Below are 24,742 nucleotides of genomic sequence, written 5' to 3'. Positions count from 1 at the left end.
GCAAAATCTATATCATCAATTATTTATTTATTTTTGCAACATGCTGTTCATAGTGACAAAAGCTAATATGAGAGCTCTAAGTTGGCTAACGCTGTGTTTTTCCTAGATTGAGCAGAGAATGATGACATCTCAGGATCTAGCCAATGGCTGGGAAGAAGTTAAACAAATGAAGGCAGAGCTTCAGGCCTATTTTCAGGAGGCAGGTCAGCAGCTCCAGAATATGAAGAGGAGAAGAGCAGAGCTGGAGATCAAACTGGCACAGAACATGGTAGCACAGCTTAAGGTATGGAAGATTAACTCGTTAGTATTCCACTCATTTTCTGTTGAATTTTTTTTTATCACAGAGAAAAGAGATTCATTCTAAAATATTGTGTATTTCTGAGTAGAGTAGAAATTAACTGGGAGGGGTTAGTTTGGTACATTCGAAGGCAGTTAATTAAAGTGCACGCTCTTTCCTGTGCTGTGTCTGACCTGGGCACCTCCATAGACATAATGTTATTAGCAGCAGTGTAGTGTAATTCGCAGTGTAATTTGGGTCATAGCAACTCGGATAGGGAATAGTAAATAATATCCATGTATGTAGTAAATCCATGTACGCTTTCACATTTGCTCAAATGAAGGCAAACTCAGGTAACAGATACTAAGTGATGAACATCTACATATTAGATACCAGCAATGAAAATTGCTTGTCTAAAATTCCCATGGCTCCAAAGATTTGAGCAGATGTAATAAGACAAAGGTTTACTGGGAGAAAAGCAAGTTAAGCTTCCCTGTAGGTCAAGGAAGCCATCTAAAACATATTGACTAGTACAGATGATAGAATGGTAAAAGGGTAGCGACTTCCTCTTGATAGATGGGGAACAGATTCTTAGAAAATATAGTCATTTGCATATTCTTCTCTTGGTAATAGTTCTAGAGAAAAAAAAGTTTTGTCGTATAGTTTTCATTTGATGTAACTTCATTGTATACATTATTATCACGGTCATTTTATATTGCTCAGGTTTACTTCAGAATCACTTTATAGTTAAAGTTTTTCCAAGAAGTTTTGCAAACTGAATATGCTTATGTCTTTCACAGATAGTGGTTACTATGGGAAAATTGATTTGAGGGAATAGAAAATTGCAGAGTGTTATTATATGTGTTTCATGAATGTGTTCCATGCATTAAAGCCAGGTTTTACACCTGATGAGCACTCTACTTTGGTATGACCGGCTTTAGGGTGAAAGCATAAGGGGTCAACTTAACCTCTTCCCATTTCTGGACATACCTCATACATGCAGGTCTTTGCCTCTCTGTGTTCCTGAACTACGAGGTATGTCCAGTGCAGAATGCCGCCGTTTGCGCACCATGCGAGCCCCTGTCGCACTTCCATTTGCACTTGCAAATGCACTCCTGTGTACTCTTCTTATAGTGAATGATTGCTGCTACCAGCAATCATTCACATAAAGTTCAGTGAAAAAAAGTGATTAAAAAGGTAGTTTTGTCTCAAAGGGACAGTGAGCTCATTAAAAAAATTTTTTTTCCAGTTTTAACCCCCACCAGACTAATTAACCCCTTTTTTCACCTATACTTGGCGCTAAGATTCATGAACACATATAATGGCTGCTGCCCATAGCGAACAGATGCGATCACTAGGGCGACAGCTCAGGGACCTAACCCTATATAGATGCATTGAAATGTTTTTGCCTAGCAATGCATCTATACAGTATTGGGGTCCCCAAACTGTGCAGCCTAGCGATCACATGCAATCGCTACAGATGCACATGCTAACGATAATGGTACGCTACATGCCCAACTAGTGATCAAATATGGCAAATATGGCATGTATGGTATCATTTTTACTGGGACAAGCCAAATAATGTATATTGAGGTGTTTTACAATTGTTGCACTTGTCATGAAAAAAATTAGGAAGGGAGAAACATGAAAACATGCGTAATTTTTGCATTTACACCTAATTTTCTTTGATAAAGTGCCTGTTAAATTAAAAAAATACTTACAAAAAATATTACCTAAAAAAAGCCTACAAAATCCTGAAAAAAACAACAATGTATGTATCACTTAGATGGCTTAGGTAATAAAAAGTTATTGCTGGATCAATAGTGACACAGCCGATATACCAAAATTGTCAGGAATCTTAGGGGGTAAAAACTCCGGAATATGAAGTGGGTAAGCACTACAGTAAGAGAGCATTAGTTCAGTTTCAACATTTTTTAGTGCATATTGCGTGGAATATATAATGATTCCCAACATTTGGGACCTTGCACATTGATCATTTTTGCATTATCCATGTGTAATTACCTGGAATGCTAGGCTTGCAAAACTGACTTATTGTGAATATTTCAGATACAGCTTAAGGTGCCCATTAACGGTACAATCCCACGGCCAATCGATCATTTCTGAACACCGCATTAATCGATTGGAAATAGACTGAATGGTATTAACAGTATTAATAAGATTAATGAAATTGAACCATTTTGCGGATGAATCCCCTGGATCAGATTGAATTGGTTGGGGGTAATTTGGCCGTTAATGGGCACAACTGTTTGTTACCGATTGATTACAGTGGTGGTCAGAAGTGATTGTACCGTTAATAGAGATCTTTAGTTAGACTGAACAACCGTCCTGTGAGCTGTCCAAACTCCTTTCCTATACTTTCATCACCCACATTTAGGTAGCTAGAGAGCAGCTAGAGGGGGACACTAGATTGTCTTTCACTGTGAGTACAAAGATGATCATGTCTACCTCCTCTGTGCTGATGAGAGAAATCTCTGTAGGCTGTATTACAACACTACAGCTCTGCAGCTCTGCAGGTTGTCACCATCAATTCATGTCTAGTTCCTCTCTGCTCAGTGTGTAATAATACATTTACCCTTGCTAGATTCTCACAAGCTTAATTATAGTTAGACAACTGTAATGAGAGGGATATAGAGGCTGCCATATGTATTCCCTTTCAAACAATACCAGTTGACTGGCAGCACTGCTGGTCTATTTGGTTGCAGTAGTGGCTGAAACACACCAGGAACAAGCATGCAGCTAACCTTGTCAGTTCTGACACTATTGTCAGAAACACCTGATCTACTGCATGCTTGTTCAGGGTCTATGGCTAAAAGTATTAGAGGCAGAGGATCAGCAGGATAGCCAGGCAACTGGTATTGCTTAAAACAAAATAAATGTGGCAGCCTCCATAACCCTCTTGTTACAGTTGTCCTTTAAGTGAAATAAAAGAGTAGGAAGAAATGGTTTCTTATTGCAGCCAGGGCAGAGGTACACATGGCTTCTATGAAATTGCAATGCTGACCACATCTTTATTAGCAGTGGGAGGAGTTAGGCTTAGTCAGGTGGTCTGCATTGTGATGGGAACTCCCACTCTCCTGCCAGACACAGATACTTTTAAAATATTTATTGAAAAATGTATTGGCATTTTGCTAAGTAATGCATATTTGCTATCACATTCATTTTCAATGCTACATCAAACTAGAGCTTTAACAGAAAATGTTGTAAGTGGCAAATACACTACTAATGCCTGTGTTTACAAGGTCTTTGTAACTAGATCTATGCTGAATGTTCCTCCTATTCTCCATACTTATCTAGCTGTCTTTGTGTGCTAGGAATTCAGTCAGAAGCTTCAGTCCAAGCAAGATAAGATTACCACTTTTACAGAGAAAGTGAATAAGCTGACTAATGGTCAGGAGTCTCCCGAGCATGCCGACATTGGGCAGCTAAGTAACCGTTGGCTGGATTTCTGCTTTCAAGTCAACGGTCTGCTTCAGCAGAGGGAGGAGGACCTGCAAAGGACACGCGATTATCACGATCGTCTTGGTATAGTGGATGTTTTCCTGGAGAAGCTTACTACAGAATGGGATAACTTAGCAAGGTAATACTGTACTTGAATAATGCAGAGATCTGATCTCTAATGCAGATTCCTGAGATTGAAGTATTACTCACAGGTATTTGTTTGCATGAAGTATGTATCTTTCATGTTATCTATACTGTGTTGGAATGAACAGAATGAACTACTACCAATGATCCTCTTTATGCGATGATAGAATACATTTCTAATGTCTATATTACCGTTGCTTACAAAGTGAAGCTTGTATACTATGTTTCAGTACATTGTTATTTTGCTACAATACATAAAATGCATGCAATACGTACTTATACAGCAGGAATAGAAGTAGAATGATGAGACAAAGGGTCAATTATACTGATTAGCACAGAAGTACCACAATTATCACATATTTTCTTTATGGAAGTTTAAAAATTCCATTTGTGGACAGTGGGGCTGATTTACTAAGTTTGGAGAACATTAAAGAACCCTTGGAAACATAAGTGATTCAGCAAACCTACACTGGATGTTTCTATACATGCCTGTTCTTAAGGTACAACCACACATCTAATTTTTATTGGCCAATCATTGACCCAACATTGGCCATCTCCATATAGTATGAGGACCAACAGACTTAAAGGTGCCCATACACTCGTCAGATTGGCAGCAGATAGATAAGAAATGCATCTGATGATCTATCTGATGCGTTTTTAGAACATTTTTTACCAGGATAGAATTCCAATAGATTTCAGTTTGAAATCTATTGAAATTCGATCTGATGGCATTTTTTTGCCATCAGATTTCCATTAAGGCCAATGCAAACTGATAAGCAATCTCATCAGATCGACCTAAATTTTCCATCCTGCCTGGTCGATGGAAATCCATCAAAATCGATCGAAATCGGCCAGCGATCGGTCGATTGGCCAACCGCTTTGCAAACGATCAATCGATCGATCGATCGGGATCGATCGGTCGGCCAGAAAATCGGCTGAGTGTATGGGCCCCTTTAGAAAACTGTGAACAGATAGTGTAGATAAGCTCTCATACTACATGGAAGTTGGCACTGGCCAATTAAAATTCGATGTGTGTACTGGGCTTTAGCTGGAAAGTGTTTACAGTCCTCACCTGGCTGATATAGTGGGGGTTGCTGAAAGGTTAGAAAATTAGTGGTTTAGTCATTGTGTGTCTGCAAGTGTGCTGCACATGCAGTCTATAAGACTGCCCTGGATTGTTTAGAGATAACATGCTCTGGGTGTGTGCATATAACTGTAATAACACAAACTCTAATGCCTAAAATACATGGGTCGATCCGGCGGCCGATTAGCCGCCGGATCAACCCCAGCCGCATCCCCGCTCGTCCGCGCGTGCGCGCGGATCGATTGTTGCTTGTCCCCGCCAGCGGACAATGACAGGGAATCGAGAGCTGATAAGGAAGCGCCAGCTCGCCCCCCATTGCTGCTTTTCCCCGCCGGCGCTTCCTTATCATCGCTCGATTGCCTGCCATTGTCCGCCGGCGGGGATCGAGCGGGTGGGAGTCGAGCGGCATGATCGGGCCAGCTGAATGTTATCAGCTGACTGGATCAGCTGGTCGATACACGGTACAGAAACGTACCGTGTATCCCCAGCATAAGGCCTTGTTCACATAAATCGCCAGTGCTATCCCAAGCGCTGGTGATTTATGCGGTGATTTTGAAAGCACGTTTACAATCGCTTTCAGAGTGATTTTGGCTTAGAGAAGCAATTTTATAAACACTTTTGCGGAGCGATTGATATTTTACTTCCTGACATCAGTCAGAAAGTGAACTGTTTAACCCGGAAATGAATGAATACAATGGGCTTGATTCACAAAGCGGTGCAAAGTGTTTGCACGCCAGTGAAAAGCCCCTTATCACGCCTAAACTCACTTTAGGCGTGATAAGAAGAAACTCGCGCGAAGTTGCCGCGCGTACGCGCGCGCGCAACACCCGCCGCTTCGCGCGAAGCTCCCATTAAGCCCTATGGGACTTTGCGCGCGCTCTTACGTGCGTACGCGCGGTAACTTCGCGCGAAGAGCAGGAAAAATCGGTGATAACTCAGTGGTGAAAAGGTCATCACGCCTAAAGTCTTTTAGGCGTGATAACTGGGTTATCACCGCTTTGTGAATCGAGGCCAATGTATTTATTCATCAAAACGCTCAGGAAATCGCTATACAAAGTGCTTTTTCAAGCGCTTTGCAATTTCCGTTGAGCCAAAACGCTCAGAAAATGGTACCTGTAGCGCATTTACAATTTTAATAAAATCAAAATGCACACGTGTGAACACTGTCATAGGAAATCATTACACAAGTGTTTTTAGAGTGCTTTGCAAAATCCCCAGCGTTTAATAAAAATCAGCAAACGCTGATAGTGTGAACAAACTTAGTAACTTTCAGCAGTTCTTGCTACACTCTTCCTCCCAAAGGTGAAGACTCCAGTCTTTTGCCGCCTAAGTGCAGAGGCGGCAAACTGTGAAATAATGATTTTTTTAATTTTTTTTTTCTTAAGATTCCATTTAAAATGCAGATAAAATAAAATAATTTTTGTCAAAATGTACCACCCAAAGAAAGCCGAATTTGTGGTGGAAAAAAACTATGTATAGATCATTTCAGTGGTATAAGTGGCAATAAAGGTATTAGCGAATAAATGGGTAGAGAGTGATGTGTGAAACTTGCTCTGGTTTTTAAGGAGAAATAACCTTTGGTGGGAAAGTGATTAATTATAAATGAATTTATTAAATATGAGCAGAAATGTCATTATGACATTGAGGGTATATTTACTACATATACTTAGAAACCCTTCAGTGGTAACTCTTCGCACACATTTCCCAAAACCTCTTCTTTTGTAACTACAAACTGATGAATTATTCAATGCAAATATGAAGTGGATAGACTAAGGTGGTGCATACGTGCCACTCCATCAAAAAATTCTGATACAAAACAGGGAATATATAATAAAAAATACGAAAAATATTTATTGAGTTAATATAAAATAACAAGTTAAATTAAAGAGCATGGAATGGCCACCCTGTCATACACAATAACCAGCAACACTCACTGAGGCACCAAGCACACAGCAGCCACATTGATACTAATGCCCATATGTGGAATTTTAGTATAGGCTGCAATAATCCTTCATAAACCTAAGATAGTAGGAGTCTTTATTACTGACTATCTTAGGAGGAGCTGAACATTCCCGTCAAAACCACAGTTCAAGACAGTCAGACAGTGTGTAGCACATGCAGCTGCTGTTAAAGTGGATCAGAGATAAACTTTTACTCATTGCATAATTGTGTTCCTTTCATATAGTTTATAGGACATTCCTCAAGCCAAATACTTTTTTTGGTTTGTTTTAATACTCTAATTCCTTATAAAATAAACAACCCTCGCCCACAGCTCCTTTTGTGCCTTGGCACTGTAGCAAGGGCTTATGGGAGCTCAGTCTGGGCAGGAGGAGGAATGAGGAGAGGGGACTGAATTTACACACAGGCAAGCTGATAGCATCTCCAGCCCTCAGCCTGTGACAATGTGACAAACAGAACATGGCTGCCCACATTGTATCACAGGAATAAAAAATCATAAACCTTTTAAGCTGTTTGCAGCTAGATATGCTGTGTAAACTATCTAAATTTTAGATAAGATATATAGACAAGTTATTTGTTATAGTTAGTTTTTCTTCTCGGATCCGCTTTAAACTGTAACTATCGGGCATAAAATCAAAAATCAATTCTTTATTTTTATCTGGTAAACAAGTAATAAGGATGCTAACCAGGTAATCCAAAAGTTAAAATCACTATTACTTTTCTTGTAGATAAATGATCATTCCCCTGTTTACTTGAGTGTTATTTGGTACACACAAAATTTGGTACACGAAAAGGAAGTTGCAGGGCATGCTGGGTTGCCCTCTTTTGCTTCTCTATTTTCCCTCAGACTTAACTAATGCAGCCTGATTGGCTGAAGCCTCTTTCCCTCCTGTTTTCCCCTCTCACACTTCTGTTCCTCTCTGATTGGCCAATATTTCTCATGCTGAGACAATGCACTCTCTATAGTGAAGGGCGGGCAAATCAGGCAGAGGAGAGTAGGGCAGGAAATTACATCAGGATTGGCTTCAAAATAGCCACACTTAAAATGGGAAATGCTAAGAAGTATTTTCTCTTTTTTACTGTAGAGAAATCACTCAAATCAAAATGTGGACAGCGCAATACTTATGTTATGTAAGTAGAGAGTCTGTATATACTTATATATGTGTTGTTTTTATTTAGATAGTATGGCTGACAGCTCCTCTTTAAATGCATCAAAGCAGCAGAGAAAGGGAGTAAAGGTTATGCACAATAGCACACACAATGAAAGGACAGTGTCTAACCAAATCTCCATGGTATCACACACTGCAAGTCCAGTTGTTGTGATGTGACCACAAATGAGGCAGGGATGAAAATCTTTGTGGAATCCTGTAGTGTAGATCCGGGTTACTGCAGATGTCATCCAGTGTATGGCATGCACACACGTGAGTGGAGCTCAAGGAAAGGGACAGGGAACAGTTAAGTGGCAGCCCGGCCTTAGCCATGGATGGCTTGCCAGGCAGGTGTAGGAGCCCAGTTCCAAACTGATGAACCAAAATAAATGATAGTGCCATCTGAGCAATATTACTATACAGTATCTACATTTTTTTCTTTACTTTGGTCTGCTAATGGGATCCATGTGACCTCATTTGGTACATCATGGTTTACCCTGCATCACATGATGCAAAGAACCTAGAAGTGTCAAGTGTAATGTGATCAGCTTCTTCTTACAATATGCATGACAATAAATCTGCTGTATCCTTTATAAATGGATAATGAATACTGTTATGCACCTTTAATATTTTCTTCTTCATCAACAGGTCTGATACTGAAAGTACAGCAACACACCTTGAAGCACTGAAAGCACTGGCCTCTATTCTTCAAGAGCGAAGGTTTGCTCTTGAAGACCTCAAGGAACAAAAGCAAAAAATAAATGAACATCTAAATGCAGATGACAAAGAATTAGTTAAGGAGCAAACCAATCACTTTGAACATCGCTGGACTCAGCTTGAAGACCTAGTGAAAAGTAAAATCCAAACTTGCGCCACCACTTTGGAACAGTTAAGTTTAGTCCATTCCCGACTACAAGATTTAACAGAGTGGGCTGAAGATCAGCAGCCCAGCATGTCTGAGGCATTGAAGCAAAGTCCGCCACCTGAAGTTGCTCAAAACCTCCTTATGGACCATTTGGCTATTTGCAGTGAAGTAGAGGCCAAACAGTTGTTGTTAAAAAACTTGATGAAAGATGCTGATAGAATTATGGGCTCTTTAGGCCTAAATGAGAGGCAACAACTTCAGAGGATTTTATCAGACTCTCAAAAACATCTTGATTGCCTTAGTGACTTGGTCAACCAGCGAAAAAGACATTTAAACAAGGCCTTGTCTGAGAAGGCACAGTTTTTAATGGCAGCTTATCAAGCTTTGAAGCAAGTTCAGCAGCATGAGAAGAAGGTTATGGTTCTTGAATGCATATGTCTCCATCCTGATGATGTAAGCAAGCAAATCAGGACTTGCAAAAATGCTCAGGCTAGCTTGAAGGCCTACCAGACTGACATTAATAGTCTGTGGAACCAAGGCAGGGAACTTATGAAAGAGGCCACTGAGCAGGAGAAGCTTGAGGTTTTAGGAAAATTACAAGAACTTCAAAATGTCTTTGACAGTGTTTTGCAGAAAAGTGGTCAAAGGCTCATTGAACTGGAGAAAAGCTTTGTTTCAAGAAAGTACTTTAAAGAGGATTTAGATAAGGCTTGCCATTGGATTAAGCAGGCAGATGTGCTAACATTCCCTGAAATTAATTTAATGAATGATGATTCTGAGCTTTATTCACAGTTATCCAAATATCAACAAATACTTGAACAGGCACCAGAATATGAAAATCTTTTGCTCTCATTACAAAGAAATGGCCAGGAGATCCTCCCATCACTCAATGAAGTGGATCATTCATACCTAGATGATAAACTTAATTGCTTGCCACAGCAATGTAACTATGTTGTCACTTTGGCCAAAGAAAAGCTTGGTAAGGTCCAGGAAGCAATCTGTATTCGGAAAGACTATGCTTCTTTAATTGATTTGACAAGCAAGGCTTTAAAGGAACTGGAAGATCACTTTTTACTCATGAACAAAGTTCCTTCTCATCTTTCATCAGAAGAAGCATTAGCTCTGCAGGAAGACTATTCTTCTATTTTACATGACGTTGTGAATCTTGGCACAGCTGTTAATGAACTTAATCAGAAGAAAGAGGTGTTCCGTAGCACTGGACAACCGTGGCTTCCTGAAGAAATGTTGCAAGTTGTAAGCCAGTATCATAAGTTAAAAAGAACTGTAGAGCGGAAAGTTAGCCAACTGGCAGATACTACAGATGCCTATAGAAAGCATGAAGACCTTTGTTCAAAGCTGAATATAAAATTTGAAGCACTAAGTAGGGACCTGGAACAGATGAATGTAGAAACACTTCCAGCTGAGGACAAATTAAAATGGTACCGTACTTTGGCAGCCAACCTGCAGGACGCTGGAACACTTCTTAGACGCATTACTGAACAGTTAGAAGAAATGTCTTCAGGGCTTGAACCCACTGCATATGAATCCGCAGATACGCAAGTACAGCAGTGGCATGAGATGTTAAAGACATGGAATGCTGTAGTGAAGGAGAGGATGGGAGAAAGTGAGAACAGATTCATCCAGAGTATGGACTTTCAGGTTGAAATTGGTCGCATCCTGGAATGGCTTAGACAGAAAAAGATGGAGCTAAGTGACCCTTTGCTGTTGGATGGGAAACTCGAAAACATTCAGGAAGAGATAAGAACGTTACAAATTGAGCAGGAGGAAATTGTGTCCAGCATAAGGATAATGAATGCTCTGTGTATTAGAGAAAAGCAGAAGTATCTTAAGGCAAAGGAGTTTGTTCCGGCTGTCCTGGAAAACAGCATGGCTGAGCTATCAGACCTCGAAAGAGAAATCAGTGAAGGAATCAGTGTAAAGCAGGTTTGTGCTAACTTTTATTTCTGAACTAACTTTTTATTCAGTCTCTTAAACATTCATAGTTTGACTTGAGTATCGATTTTCTGTCCTATTAATTGAATGTTAAATTACTATCAGGGTGTTGAAGTCCAACTCCAGTAAAATGTTGTTTTAGCTTTAAATAGTGCAGAAAGAAAACACTTTTTCTATTATCTTGTGGTCTGTGTCTCCATTTCCCTCACTAAGCTCAAACAAACAGAGCCAACCAATAACGCACTAAGTCTAGTCATATGGACCGATAAAGGCATAATCAATAAACAAGAAAGACGTCAATGACTCTAAACAATAAATAGATCAAACTACTGCATGTATCAAAAAGTACACCCTTTTTATTAGGGACTTATCCCAAACATAAATTAAAAACATCTAAAAACAGCGGCGTCCGGCTAGGTACATATAATACAATATCATATACAGTACAAATATATTACAGAGACAGGCTAAATAAATGTGATACCAAACCTCACAAACAATCCTGAGTCCACATAATGTCAAATAATTTCAACGTATAAGAGGAAAGTAAGATGAGTGAAAGTAGGGAAATACTACCTGTTCTGAAGATGGAATGCCTGCGCCAGCCCGCCGTGCTGTCTCACGCATTCCGAAACCCTGTTTCTTCCTCAGAGATAAATAGAAAACATAAACGGGGAGCCCTAAATACTACGTGGTTCCATGGGCGTGGCCATGCCCCCTGACATCAGTGCGGCGGGCATCATCACGTGACGCGATTCTGTCACTAATGCAGCGCTCTAGCTATAGGGGAAAGGGCGCAGTGGGAATAAGAAAAGCAGTAGTAAAAAGTAACCGAATAAAGATACATAAAGTATATAAGTAGATAATTAAGAGAGGCAGCGTGAAAAATAAAGCATAATGAAATACATAAAACAAACAGCAGGATCCAGGTACATTGTGTCCAATAACAGTGCCATCATGTGGACAAAACACAGTAAGCACCAAATAATATTATACTAGGAATTTTGCATTACTGGTATGTGCAGACACAACATAGTGCCAATCTAGGTTACATACACATATCATAAAGTGTGATTACTTGCTAGATATATTTTTGTCTCTTTTCACCAAGGAAGAGAAGATGAAACTGTTCTTGCTCATTTTTTGGAATACAAATAATCCTCACCTGAAAAAAATTGTTGCTTAATCAGATACATTTGTCAATCCTTGAGACAGTGGGTGAGACAGTTCCTTTTTTCTTTGATACAAAACACTTACCGTAGCTACCTAATTATGATTGCTGCATGCTATGATCTATGCAGCATGGCTGAATTTTAACAGGCTAAGGGATTTATTAATGTACTTCTTCAGGATTTGAATGATTACTATAACCCTGAATTAAACCTGCTGCTGTAGAGTTTATAGTTATACTATATATTGTGGGAGATATATCTTCTCTTGGTGTACATATGGCCAATGTAGCGAGTGCTTCACTGCCAAATGATACTTCATACAATTGTACATAATTTTGAATTTAGGGGTTCATAGAGAAGGTACACGTTACTGATGAACTGAGTGCTGATGAGTCTATTTGTTATCATAAATAAACTTTGTATTTTTATAGTTCATCTTGAGCACTGTTGCTTTTTTGCATACTGATGTAGACATTGGCAGATAGTTAGGTTGTCCCCACCATTGTGCAGTTATTTTGGTTTTAGTTTTTTTGTGTATTTAGGTAGTTTTTTGTATGCTGTAGATTCTACTCTGAGACAAATGTTCATCTTATATGTTTAAGTGGACATGATTTAAAGTAGTAAATTATTAATTTTGCTATGTTACCCTTAGCAACAGTGTTATTTTTTTACTTTTCAGATTACCCTTGACAAGATGTATACTGCAAGCCATCGATACCATCAAGCATTACAGGCAGCTTCCAACTGGCTTCAAGAAGCACAAGAGTTACTACAACAGAATGCCAATGGTGTCGATATTGAGACAGCGGAAGAATGTCTCAGAGATTATACAGAGTTTTTTAGTGGAGAAAGCAAATATAATGGACTGCTAGATGAGCTGCGGATTCTGCTAGCTGAGCTTGAAGTTCTTGTGCAAAAGTCTGGACAGGATCATTTCAAGCAAGGAGTCATTTCACTGAAAAAGAGAGGAAAGGACATAAAGGAGCTAGCTCAAATACAGTTAGATCTATTGAGAAGGTAATGTGGGTTTTCGTTATTGTGTGTGTTTGGATACTTCGATAGTATTTTGGCCCACAGTCTATTAAAAGCCAGTACTGTGAAATCTAAAACTAGTAGCAATACGTGGAGACCTTACAGATCATTGGCACAAATAGCTCTGGCAGTGATAACATTTATTTAGAATTATGTGCTATGCAAGATGTGATTCCAAGTGTTTCCACTGTTATTGTCAAGAAGAGGAACTACTACTGTGTATAGCTGTTGCTGTGCAAAGAAAATGGGTGTTCACATTATGACCACAATTCATTAAAGGAATACTTAAGGCAAAAATAAAAAATGAGTTTTACTCACCCGGGGCATCCCTCAGCCCCCTGAAGCTGGATGGTGCCCTCGCAGCCCCGCTCCGATCATCCTGTCCCCGCCGGCGGCTACTTCCGGGTTCGGTGACAGCTGCCGACAGGCTGGGAACGCGGCTGATTCTCCGCGTTCCCAGCTGCTATATCACCCTCTATGCTGCTATATATATACGCTATAGCAGCATAGAGGGTGATATAGCGGCTGGGAATGCGGAGAATCAGCCGCATTCCCAGCCTGTCGGCGGCTGTCGCCGAACCCGGAAGTAGCCGCCGGCGGGGACAGGACGATCGGAGCGGGGCTGCGAGGGCACCATCCAGCTTCAGGGGGCTGAGGGATGCCCCGGGTGAGTAAAACTCATTTTTTATTTTTGCCTTAAGTATTCCTTTAAGCTCTCTTTAAGAACAATTCTAAGCTGTTTTTACGGTTACCACCATAGTGATAAATCATTTACCTCAAGCAATCCTTAAAATAAGCATTTTGTCCTTAAGTTAATTAGTGAATAAATCCTAAACTTAAAGAGAACCGGAGATGGGGAATTAAAAAGAAAATATACATGTCTGGGGCTTCCTCCAGTGCCCTCCAGGCTTATCGCTCCCCCACTGTTCTCCTCTGCCTCCTCGTTCTTCTGCAATTGGTCCCAGAAAGTCCTCCGGTCTGGGGCCAACTGCGCACGTGCAACTGCTGGAATGGCCGACTGAAAGACTTGCCGGAGCCAGTTGCAGACCAACAAGGAGGATGGGGAGGGAGAAATAAGCCTGGAGGAAGCCCCAAGTACTCAGGTTGTTAATTCACAGAAAGGAATGCAAGTGATAACAGCATTATCATCCAGCCTGAGCTGTGGAGTGTTACTAGAGACTGTAATGTAAGATAGAAGATTCTGAGCTGTCTGCTTTATTTTTTACTGTTTTATACAAAATGGCACTCAATATAGAGAGAAATAAACAGAAGGCACACAAAGAGGGAGGAATAGAAAGATATCAAGTGTACATATACACAGACACAAACACACACATATGCACGCACACACACAGACACAGCCACACACAGCCACACATAATTTAAATTTTGTAATAACCGGGACAAATGGGCAAATAAAATAAGTGGGCTTTATTCATAGTAGCACATTTTATTTTAAAATTGTAATGGCTGAAAACTGAGAAATGATGATCTTATTATTCCTGTTAAAATGCATTTGGAATAAAATAATTAGCCTTAGCCTAATTGGTTGGCGAAAAAAACAAGGTATAGATCGTTTTGTTGTGACAAGTAGCAATAAAGTTAGTGGCGAATGAAAGGGAGTAGCGCTGACAGGTGAAAATTGTTCTGGTCCGTTAGGGTAAAAACCCTTGGGGGTGAAGTCGTTAAAAGGAAATAATTATGGCAGCCTTCATATACTTCTGCCTTTAGGTTTCCTTTAAGGACTGGAGTGATAACACTTTCACTGTGAAAACGTATCACTACGTGTTAATATGGCAAGCATCTTTAGTGAATTAACATTTAAAATACTGATCAATGTGTGGTGATATGTTTGCACTTTCCCTTTTATCACTAGTGTGATCTTAGTGAATTGTGGCCTGTTTGTTAGGGGAGTTTATTCAGAGCATTTCTTTGCAACATAGTTCTTAAAGTGTACCCGAGGCGATATGTGACATAATGAGATAAATGTTGTACAGTACAAAACATATTAATAACCAGGCTGTTTTACTTGTTTTATTTGCTGCCTGAAAGGGTTAATTTCTAGACATGGAAGTAACTGCTTCTGTCTTGTCGGGAATATAGTAAACATCACTGATAAGCAGATTACAGCTATAAAAGTTTTCCTGGCAGAATACAACTTCTGAGGGCAGGGAAAGATAAAATACATGAACTATTGACGTTTTTCTAACTCTGGGACGCTTAATCAACTGCCACTGATTAGAGACAGAACTTACTTTGTAAATGTTTAAAGAGAATGGGAACCGAATTAGTAAAAGAAAAGCCAGATACTTACCTAAGGAGAGGAAAGGCTCAGAATCCTAATGAGCCTCCCCTCTCTCGGTGCCCGCTCCAGCGCTGGCTCCCCCGTAGCAGTATTTGACTAATTTGGTCAAATACTGCTACTTCCGCCGCCGAAGGGAGACTTTGGCAGTCTTCGGGAATCCGAGTGCTCCCGAAGACGGGCCGCTCCAAACTGCGCATGTGCGAGCGCCCTGTATAGTGTACTCTACTCGCGCATGTGCAGTATGGAGCCGCCTGTCTTCGGGAGGACTCGGCTCCCAAAGACTTCCGAAGTCCCCTGCAGCAGGGGATTTGAACGTCAAGAGCATCAGCACGCAAGTCACTCTCATCGATCTGACAATTACTACTAATATAAATAATGTGTAATAATAATTTACAAGTACAGTAAAACCTTGGATTGAGAGTAACTCAGTTAGAGAGCGCTTTGCAATACAAGCAAACATTTTTGTGAAATTTTGACTTGATATACTAGTAACTCCTTGATATACAAGTGACAAAAAGGAATATGCGCGTCACGTCATCACAACTGAGCCGATGGTTCTTCCTTCTTTGACGCTGCAGGATCGTACGTATTTGTACTTAAAGGGAATTTGAAGTGAAAATAAACGTATGATATAATGAATTGTGTGTAAAGTGTAGTCCAGATAAGGAATAGAACATTAGTAGCAAATAAATTAGTCTCATATTTTTATTTTAAGTTATATAGCGTTTTTTTTTATAGCATTGCATCATATTGTCATATTTGCCATTTGCTCTGTCTTATAGTTTAAAATACAGAGGGGTTGATTCACTATAACAAATAGCGAGCGTTACCTCCTGTAACGCTCGCTATCTGCTTTTGCTCCCCTTACTGAGTGTAGAGACTGTGCAAAGTCACATTTCTGCGAAATCCTCACAAGTAAGCAACAGCAACTGTCAATGGATAAGGACAAAAAAAAGGTTTGGGTGAGCCAACAGATAGCAATGATTCTGTTATAGTGAAAGTCTTCTTTACATTAATACAATACAGTACTTTGTATGAAATATTTTTCTGTAACTGTTTTTGGATTGTGGAACGAATTGTGTGAGTTTCCATTAATCCCTATGGGGAAATTCACTTTGATATAAGTGTGCTTTGGATAACAAGCATGTTTCCAGAACAAATTATACTTGCAAACCAAGGTTCTACTGTAATGTAAAACTTTAAAAAAAACTCATATATTGAGTGTATCACTCTTGTGTTTTTTTGTTTTTTTTTAAATATAGGTGCACGGTCCAGTGGAATTTATACCAGGAAGAAAGACAGCAGGTTATAATTTCTCTGAATGAGGCTGAAAAAAAGTTGTTTAAGTTTTCTGTGATTAGGGATGCTTCGAGCCATAGAGCTGAGGACAAGCTTCAGGCTCACAAGGTAGCTACAGCAGTTGCTCTGTCAGTTACATTTATTTGATTGGCAATATGCAGTGATATGTAATACAGTCTTATTCTTTTTCCTGTTATTGGTTAAAGTTATTTCCTTTTATTAGGGTGATTCACTAATGCAGTGTTTCTCAACATTTTATTGGTATGTACCCCTTTTAAAACCCTGGACTCACCAAGTACCCCCTAGCATGGTAAACAATATCACACGTACCCCTTGACAAATATATATTTAATCGTAGTACATTATAATTGGTTCTAAACAATTTCCAAGCATTTACTATTGCTTTTAATTAGCTAAAATACTAATTTGGTGCTGTTTAAATAAGATTTATCATTTTCTAAAACTCTAAATTTGTTATTTTTGGTTAAGTATATCAAGCCCGAGTACCCCCTGGAACCATCAGAAGTACCCCCTGGGGTACGCGTACCACACGTTGAGAACCTATGCACTAATGCACTGTAAATGTGTATACCAAAAACAGGCAAACGTTCATGAGCTGAATCCTAGCCATGTGCAGTAGCGCAGCATTTGCCTGCTCAATAGTAGGTGGAACTACTGCAGCCTTATATTTTATTGGTATTTCTATATATTTTACCATTCTGACATGTGTACTCCTAACCTATCTGTTTGGATTAAGGGAATTTTTGTCTTTACTATGACACAGAAATGTTGTCACATCTTTGATGAAACAAGATGTAGGGTCTTGCAAAAGGTACAATTCAGAAAATCCCTAGGTTTCCTTAAAATAGGGGGTGTATCCAGTAAATGTCAGTAAAATGTATACTGATATACTAATATTTCCAACAACTCCATTGTGAACATTGTGCAATTAGTGCAATGCGGGTTGCCTAGGGTAACCTGTATATTGCCAGGATTCCCTCCCATCTAATCCCCCAGCTTTCCTCCTCCCTTAATCCCGCTCTAACAACTCTATTCAATCTTTCTATCTCCACTGGCACTTTTCCTTCCTTATTCAAACAAGCTATTATCACACCACTTATCAAAAAACCCTCTCTTGATCCAGCTTCTCTATCCAATTACCGGCCTGTCTCACTCCTCCCCTTTGCTTCTAAACTGCTGGAACGTCACATCCATTCAGAATTGTCTGCCTTTCTCTCTACCAATTCCTTACTTGACCCCTTTCAATCTGGATTCCGCACACACCATTCCACTGAAACTGTCCTCACGAAAGTTGCTAATGACCTATTGGTAGCTAAATCCAAAGGCCAGTTCTCCATTCTAATACTCCTTGACCTTTCCTCTGCCTTTGACACGGTTGATCATGCTCTGCTTCTGCAGACACTGTCATCTTTAGGAATCAAGGGACAAGCACATTCCTGGATCTCCTCTTATCTCTCTGGACGCTCTTACACTGTGTCCTTCTCTAACACCAATTCCTTCCCACGCCCACTGTCTGTTGGTGTTCCTCAAGGCTCTGTTCTTGGGCCACTTCTTTTCTCAGTCTACACCCGTGGCCTGGGACAACTAATTAACTCTTTTGGCTTCCAGTATCACCTCTATGCGGATGAGACCCAAATCTATCTCTCAGCTCCTGATCTGGCATCACTACTATCTAGAGTCCCCGACTGTCTATGTGCCGTTTCTGCATTTATGTCCTCCCACTTCCTCAAACTTAACATGAGTAAAACGGAAATTGTGATTTTTTCCACCATCGCTATCTACACCCCCACCAATTACAACCATAACGGTAGACAACTCCCCAATAACCTCAACCACTAAGGCCCACTGCTTGGGGGTTATACTCGACTCAGAGCTTTCCTTTAAACCTCACATTGCCTCATTAACCACCACCTGCTATTTCCAGCTCAAAAATATATTCCGTATCCATCCCTTCCTCACACAAGAGGCCACCAAGATGCTTGTACATGCCTTAATCATCTCCCGCCTAGACTACTGCAACACCCTGCTCTGTAGGCTACCACAAAAAAGGCTAGCACCTTTCCAATCCCTTCTAAATTCAGCGGCCCGCCTCATTCACCTCTCCACATGCTCTTCCAATGCAGCCCCACTATGCCGTTCTCTCCACTGGTTACCTATTACCCAGAGGATCCAGTTCAAACTCCTGACTCTAACATACAAAGCCCTCCATGAGTTGTGCCCTCCATACGTCTCATCAGTAATCTCAAGATATTGTCCCTCCCGCAACCTCCGCTCCACCCAAGAAATTCTCCTGGCCTCTAAGCTGATCACCTCCTCTCATGCTCGCATCCAAGACTTTACATGAGCATCATCTCTTATCTGGAACTCTCTTCCACAGCCTGTACGTCATGCTCCAAACCTGGACATCTTCAAACGCACTCTTAAAACACACCTTTTCAGACAAGCTTATAACATTCTATAGCCCTTATTTACTTATTTGACACAATGTAATCAGAGGCAAAGGGTCACTGCCTCATCCATCTTTCACCCCCTTACCTAATGTGTTCCCCACTACCCACTAGATTGTAAGCTCGCAAGGGCAGGGTCCTCCTCCTAATGTTTACTGTTTTTGTCACGATATTTGTGCTGCTTGGAACTCTGTTTTACAATTTGTTAGTGTATCTATGTTCCCCTTGTCATCTTATTGTGCTTTGTAAAGCTCTGCGGAATATGTTGGCGCTATATAAATAAAAAAAAAAATAAAAAAATAATAATAATACTGTGCACTATACAGCACGCAGCACCCTGGTAGCATACATGTTTCTTGGTAACGTGGGTTGCGCAACATTTTCTATGAAGCTGTTGGCCGTATCAGTAAAAATGTAGGAAGCACACAGCAATGTTACCGATGTTTACTGAATATATGACATTATATGTTATACAAGCGAGTTGGAACTTGAAAAGGATGATAGAAAACAATGATGTGAATGTGTATGTGCCACCAGGGGTTATGTGTACTTTAAATGGCTTTGTTTCTTTTATAGATTTTGGTGACCTTGGTAAATTCTTTTCATGATAAAATCACTGCACTTGAGGAAAAGGCATCAGCAATGGAAAAACTTGGAAATGATGCCAGTAAAGCAACAATTAGCAAGTCAATGACCACTGTGTGGCAGAGGTGGACTAGGCTTCGTGGAACAGCAAGGGAGCAGGAGAAATTATTAGAGGAGGCTGTGCAGGAATGGAAGGAGCTTAATGATAAGGTAACTCTTATTGTAGAAACCACTAGGCCCGATTTATCAAAGCATTACCAACAGTTTTTTCTTCTTAAACAGTTCTAACCAGCAGGGGGAACAGTTCTGTATGATATTAAGAAACTTCTTAAATCCTACGTAATAGCGGCAGTTTAGTATTAATTTCTAGAGCTGAACTATATAGTTAATAAAAGTGCAAATCCATCCCTAAACTGTCACATATTAGGAAGTGCTTAATAGCAGTTCTACAAATTGTGCAGCAGTGAAGGCAGACATGATTTGTGAAGTGCTCCTCCCCCCTGCTGCCAGATGTCCTGTGAAGCTGTTCTGTGCTTAACCCTTCCAGTGCTGGGCATTGATGCAATACAGCAGATGCATTGGTTAGCTCAGCAACAGCAATTTCCCTCACACACCCCACTGTCTGAGAGACCTTCCTAACGGCTTCTATTTTACAACAGTTTTATAAGGAATCTGCACTATTTGGTGATTTCTTAAGATGTCTGAGACAGTTCTGCATGTATTTCTAAAAAACTGCTAATATTTTGTCTCAGACAGTCATTTGGTTTATATTTTCAGATACAGGAATCCACCTTGGCAATTGACCAGCTGCAGGAATGTCTGCCAGAAAGTTGCATAGAAAAGGCCACAAAAGCTGAACTGATTCGGTTGCTAGATAACCATGAAAGCTTCTCCCGTGACTTAGAACAGAAGTACTCTGCTGTCAATCGCCTGAGACAGAATGCATTGAACAGTGTCTTACGAGACATTGCAACTGAACCAGCTGCCTTAGAGGACCTGCCAATCATTCAAGAGATGAAAGCAATGCTTGACAGATGTTCAAAGTAAGAAATAAACATAGGAAATGTGTTCAGGGGCGTAGCAATAGGGGGTGCAGAGGTAGCGACCGCATCGGGGCCCTTGGGCCAAATGGGCCCCGAAGGGTCCACCCTCTATCACAGTATTAGCTCTCTATTGGTCCTGTGCTGGTACTAATCACTTCTATAGATGCTTTGAATAGTAGTAATCCTTAACACACTGTTCCCCAACCCCTTCTTGCACCTCTGACACTGGGGTTGTCCTTGGCAGGTTTTGGTGTGCCGTATCAATTGTTATGTATAGAGTGCTTGGGGGGGCCCCATGTAAAACTTGCACCGGGGCCCACAGCTCTTTAGCTACGCCACTGAATGTGTTACTAGAGGCTAGGAAATTGACAAAATGACACATATGACACCTAGACGCACTTGCTTGCTAATATTTAGTACTTGTTTTATTAACCCCTCTTTATAGAAACCCCATGCCATGTTTCTCAAAGCTTCCAGTTTCATTTGATGTTACTATTTTATGATGTTTGCTTTTTTTCTAGCTCTGCTTTGTGTTTTAGCTAAAAGGAAAACGTGATTGTGACATAAGAGTGGCTGGGACGGACAGTGCATTGCATTACCACTTTGATATGGAAGACAAACATTGTTGCTCTAATAGTGGTCTTTATATTTCACCATATGCAGGGTGTTTTACTGCTATGCATGCCAACAAAACATTTTTTATATACCCAACACATAAACACTGTATGCAACACGGTATTAACATGGTTATTTTTGTAGTGATGGATTGGTTGAAAGATTCCCACTTCGTTGTATGCATCTATTTTTGTTTGCCTATTTTGTTTGTTGTTTTTGTTATTCTGTATATACAGTATCTTTCATGCCTAACATACCATCCATCATTTTGAATAAATCTCCCTGTAATGCTCTGCTCTGCAATCTGGACCAGCTGAAATAAGAGATCAGCTACTGTTGTGGTTAGCAGTGACAGTGGTTTTTATTTGCATTAGGCATTCTGATCTGGAAGTATGATTGAGATCTCATGTTGTATGGTGAATGGATTGGTTTGTCGGTCATTAGCTGTGTCACAGGGACTGATAAACTAGTGGTGTGGCAAAGATCAGTGAAAGTACTTTAGTTCAATTCAAGCATCCAGTTAAGTAGGAACTTCCCTATTTCTGATTGGATATTTTTAGTAGGCTCTGTTTTTTACTGCATTTCTTTTTTTTAGAAAATCACCAAGAGTACCAGGCACCTATGTAGGACAGCTGTACTTTTCTAGCACGGTTTTCCAATAGACAGGCACTAACCTATCTATAGCACCAAGGATCATTTATTACTAGAGTGCTTCATTTAGTTTTCAAAATATTTTTTTTCATTTTACACATTTCTACTAACATTTAAAAAAAATGACATGCCACCAACAGTCTTTTAACCCCTTTGTTCCCCCGTGCAGGTCGGTATTGACAGAATAGCTGAGCAAGCTGCACAATACCTGCCGGCATGGTCCCTGACTTTGCAGGATTCCACAAGAATGGAGAAGAATTCTTTCACTTTTTGCAAAGTCCCCTAGTGCAAGTCCAGGACAAGGAGCGCATTCCTTTTAAAATGAATGAAATATTTGACAGCCTACTTTGACATAAACTTTTGGTCAGATATGAGATGCGGATATCTGGGCTGCTTATAGGTTGAAAATTACTCTGGACTCTTTCAATTCTTTTCATTTAAAGAGACACTGAAGCGAAAAAAAAAATGATATAGTGAATTGGTTGTGTACTATGAATAATTACTAGAAGATTAGCAGCAAAGAAAATATTCTCATACTTTTATTTTCAGGTATATAGTGTTTTTTCTAACATTGCATCATTCTATAATATGTGCACATTACACAACACTCAGCATTCAAAATGAGTCTTTCAGAGCAGTCTGTGAAGTAATGACCTCTCCTCTAGCAGAGGAAAAGTAAATAGTCCAGGAACAGTTGAGATAATAAAAGTCAGATAACAGCCCTCTCCACGACTAACTTAGTCGGAGAGCTTAATGGCTTGTTTGCATAGAGATAACAACTGGAGTTTCTCAACTCTTCCTGTACTGGAAACAATTACACTGATGTATCTGATCTTAATGTTTTATTTCTTAGCTGTGCTACACATACAAATCATAATATCATCATTTTTTTTCGCTTTAGTGTCTCTTTAAGGTTTCTAATATTTTGTGCATTTTCTGTTTATGTATTGTTTTTAACATTTTTCTTTTTTAAAGTATGCAGCAAAAGGTAAAGAAAAGTAAGAAGCTAGTGGAGCAAGAATTAAAAGATCGAGAAGATGTAGAGAAAGAGCTGAATTCAGTTCAAGTCTGGATCAAAGATACACAGGAGAGATTGCAAAACCCGGCATCAGAAACCGACATGCAGGTGGAAGAATGGCAGGTAAAATGCTATGGCAGTAATCATTAAAATGATATGGAGACTGGCATATTTATTTCCTTTTATACAATACCGGTTACCTGGCAGTCTGTTCATCTTCACAACCCTGAAGCAAGCGTGTAACAAAACCAGTCGGACGACATCTGTACCTCAGCTTGTTCATGGTCTATGGCTAAAATGATTAGAGACAGTGGATTGGGGGGGGGGGGGGGGGGGGGGGGAGGCAACCAGGAAACTTGCATTGTTAAAAAATAAATACACTTGGCAGCCTCTTATCACTCTCACCTCAGGTTCTCTTTAATAATATGGGGAACAATCAGGGCGGAGCCTTATATTGCTGTGCATCCTGCTGATTTTTCATGCATCACTGGTGTCTGTATCACACACCTGAAACAAGCATGTGGCACTGGCACATTCAAACTTGTGATCTGCATGCTTGTTTGCAATCTTTGGCTAAAAGTATTAGAGGCACATGATCAGAGGGGCAGCCAGGCATTGTTTAAAAGGGAATGAATGTGGCAGCTTCCATATCCCACTCGCTTCAGGTGTCTACTAAATCTAATTTTTATGTTTGTTAACCATAACCTTAAAATAAAACTTTGGGATATCAAAAAAAAGGTAAGAGGATAGATACAATTGTAGGAAGATGTAAGAGGATAGATACAATTGTTCATCTCATCAGTTTATTTTCACCTCTCGTTCACTTTAGGCTTGTATTAGAGACAGAGCTGAACGTTTCCTTAATTCATTTAATGATACCAACTGAGTTAATGTGTTTACAGTTTATGCACATACATTGATTTGTGTGCATAATTAGGTGCTAAATAAGCTCAAAACTCCTTTCATGACTTAAATGTTCTGAATCAATCCACCGGTAGAAACTGGTAGTATTGTTTATTTGAAATACAATTTGGTTTTACATACAAAATATTACTTTTATATTATTTTTTTTATCCATAAACCATGTCAGTAGATTACAGGCTTTCTGGGTTGGGGACAGGTGACCCTCCTAGCTCCCTTCTGCAAGCAACAATGAATGGATGTGTTCATGTTTGAACTAACTGCATGGATTTGCAGAAAACCATCAGTTTTCTGCCACAAGTTTTCCTATAAGTTTTCCTGCTTTGAGTTTTTTTGGGGGGATGCGTTTTATGTGAGCTTATGTTAGTTTTTTTTTAAGTGTTTCTGTTAAGCGTTTTTAATGAATTTTCATATAGGTGAAGTTTAAAAATAAAAATTCAAATAATTTTTCTCCTTTTTAAAAAAAAACTCACCAAAAATTCATGCGTATCGCATGATTATTTTTTTATTTCCCATAAGAAAGCATGTGTTTCTCACAACCTATGCAGAAAGAATGAACTTGCTGAGCATTTTTTTCCTGCACCAAAAAACTCACTGAAAAACTTACTTCACTGAGTTTTTTGCACAAGCCATAAAGTAACATTATGTGTGATTCAGCATGCGTTTTCCGTGCTGTGGAAAAATGCATATGATTCTAATAAGTGTGACTCTGGCCTTAGGCTTGGTTCACACATAAATCTGCAC

At 39.8% G+C, this 24,742-nt stretch overlaps 1 protein-coding gene across 12 annotated transcripts in view; it reads left to right on the top strand.

The window, feature by feature from the left end:
* The window catches only part of SYNE1 (spectrin repeat containing nuclear envelope protein 1), a 707,535-nt gene that overhangs the window by 442,644 nt on the left and 240,149 nt on the right, over positions 1 to 24,742 (top strand). For all 12 annotated transcript variants that reach the window (XM_068232018.1, XM_068232025.1, XM_068232014.1 and 9 more), the window contains 8 exons: positions 107 to 283; positions 3,610 to 3,875; positions 8,720 to 10,880; positions 12,741 to 13,078; positions 16,661 to 16,805; positions 19,742 to 19,960; positions 20,528 to 20,793; positions 23,035 to 23,200. In XM_068232018.1, the coding sequence (XP_068088119.1) occupies positions 107 to 283; positions 3,610 to 3,875; positions 8,720 to 10,880; positions 12,741 to 13,078; positions 16,661 to 16,805; positions 19,742 to 19,960; positions 20,528 to 20,793; positions 23,035 to 23,200 (3,738 nt within the window). The remainder of the gene's footprint in view (positions 1 to 106; positions 284 to 3,609; positions 3,876 to 8,719; positions 10,881 to 12,740; positions 13,079 to 16,660; positions 16,806 to 19,741; positions 19,961 to 20,527; positions 20,794 to 23,034; positions 23,201 to 24,742) is intronic.

Source organism: Hyperolius riggenbachi, chromosome 4, assembly GCF_040937935.1.
Source record: "Hyperolius riggenbachi isolate aHypRig1 chromosome 4, aHypRig1.pri, whole genome shotgun sequence".
NCBI classification, from domain to species: Eukaryota; Metazoa; Chordata; class Amphibia; order Anura; family Hyperoliidae; genus Hyperolius; species Hyperolius riggenbachi.
The sequence above is the reverse complement of the archived record's forward strand: the minus strand, read 5'-3'. Positions and strand labels throughout refer to the sequence as shown.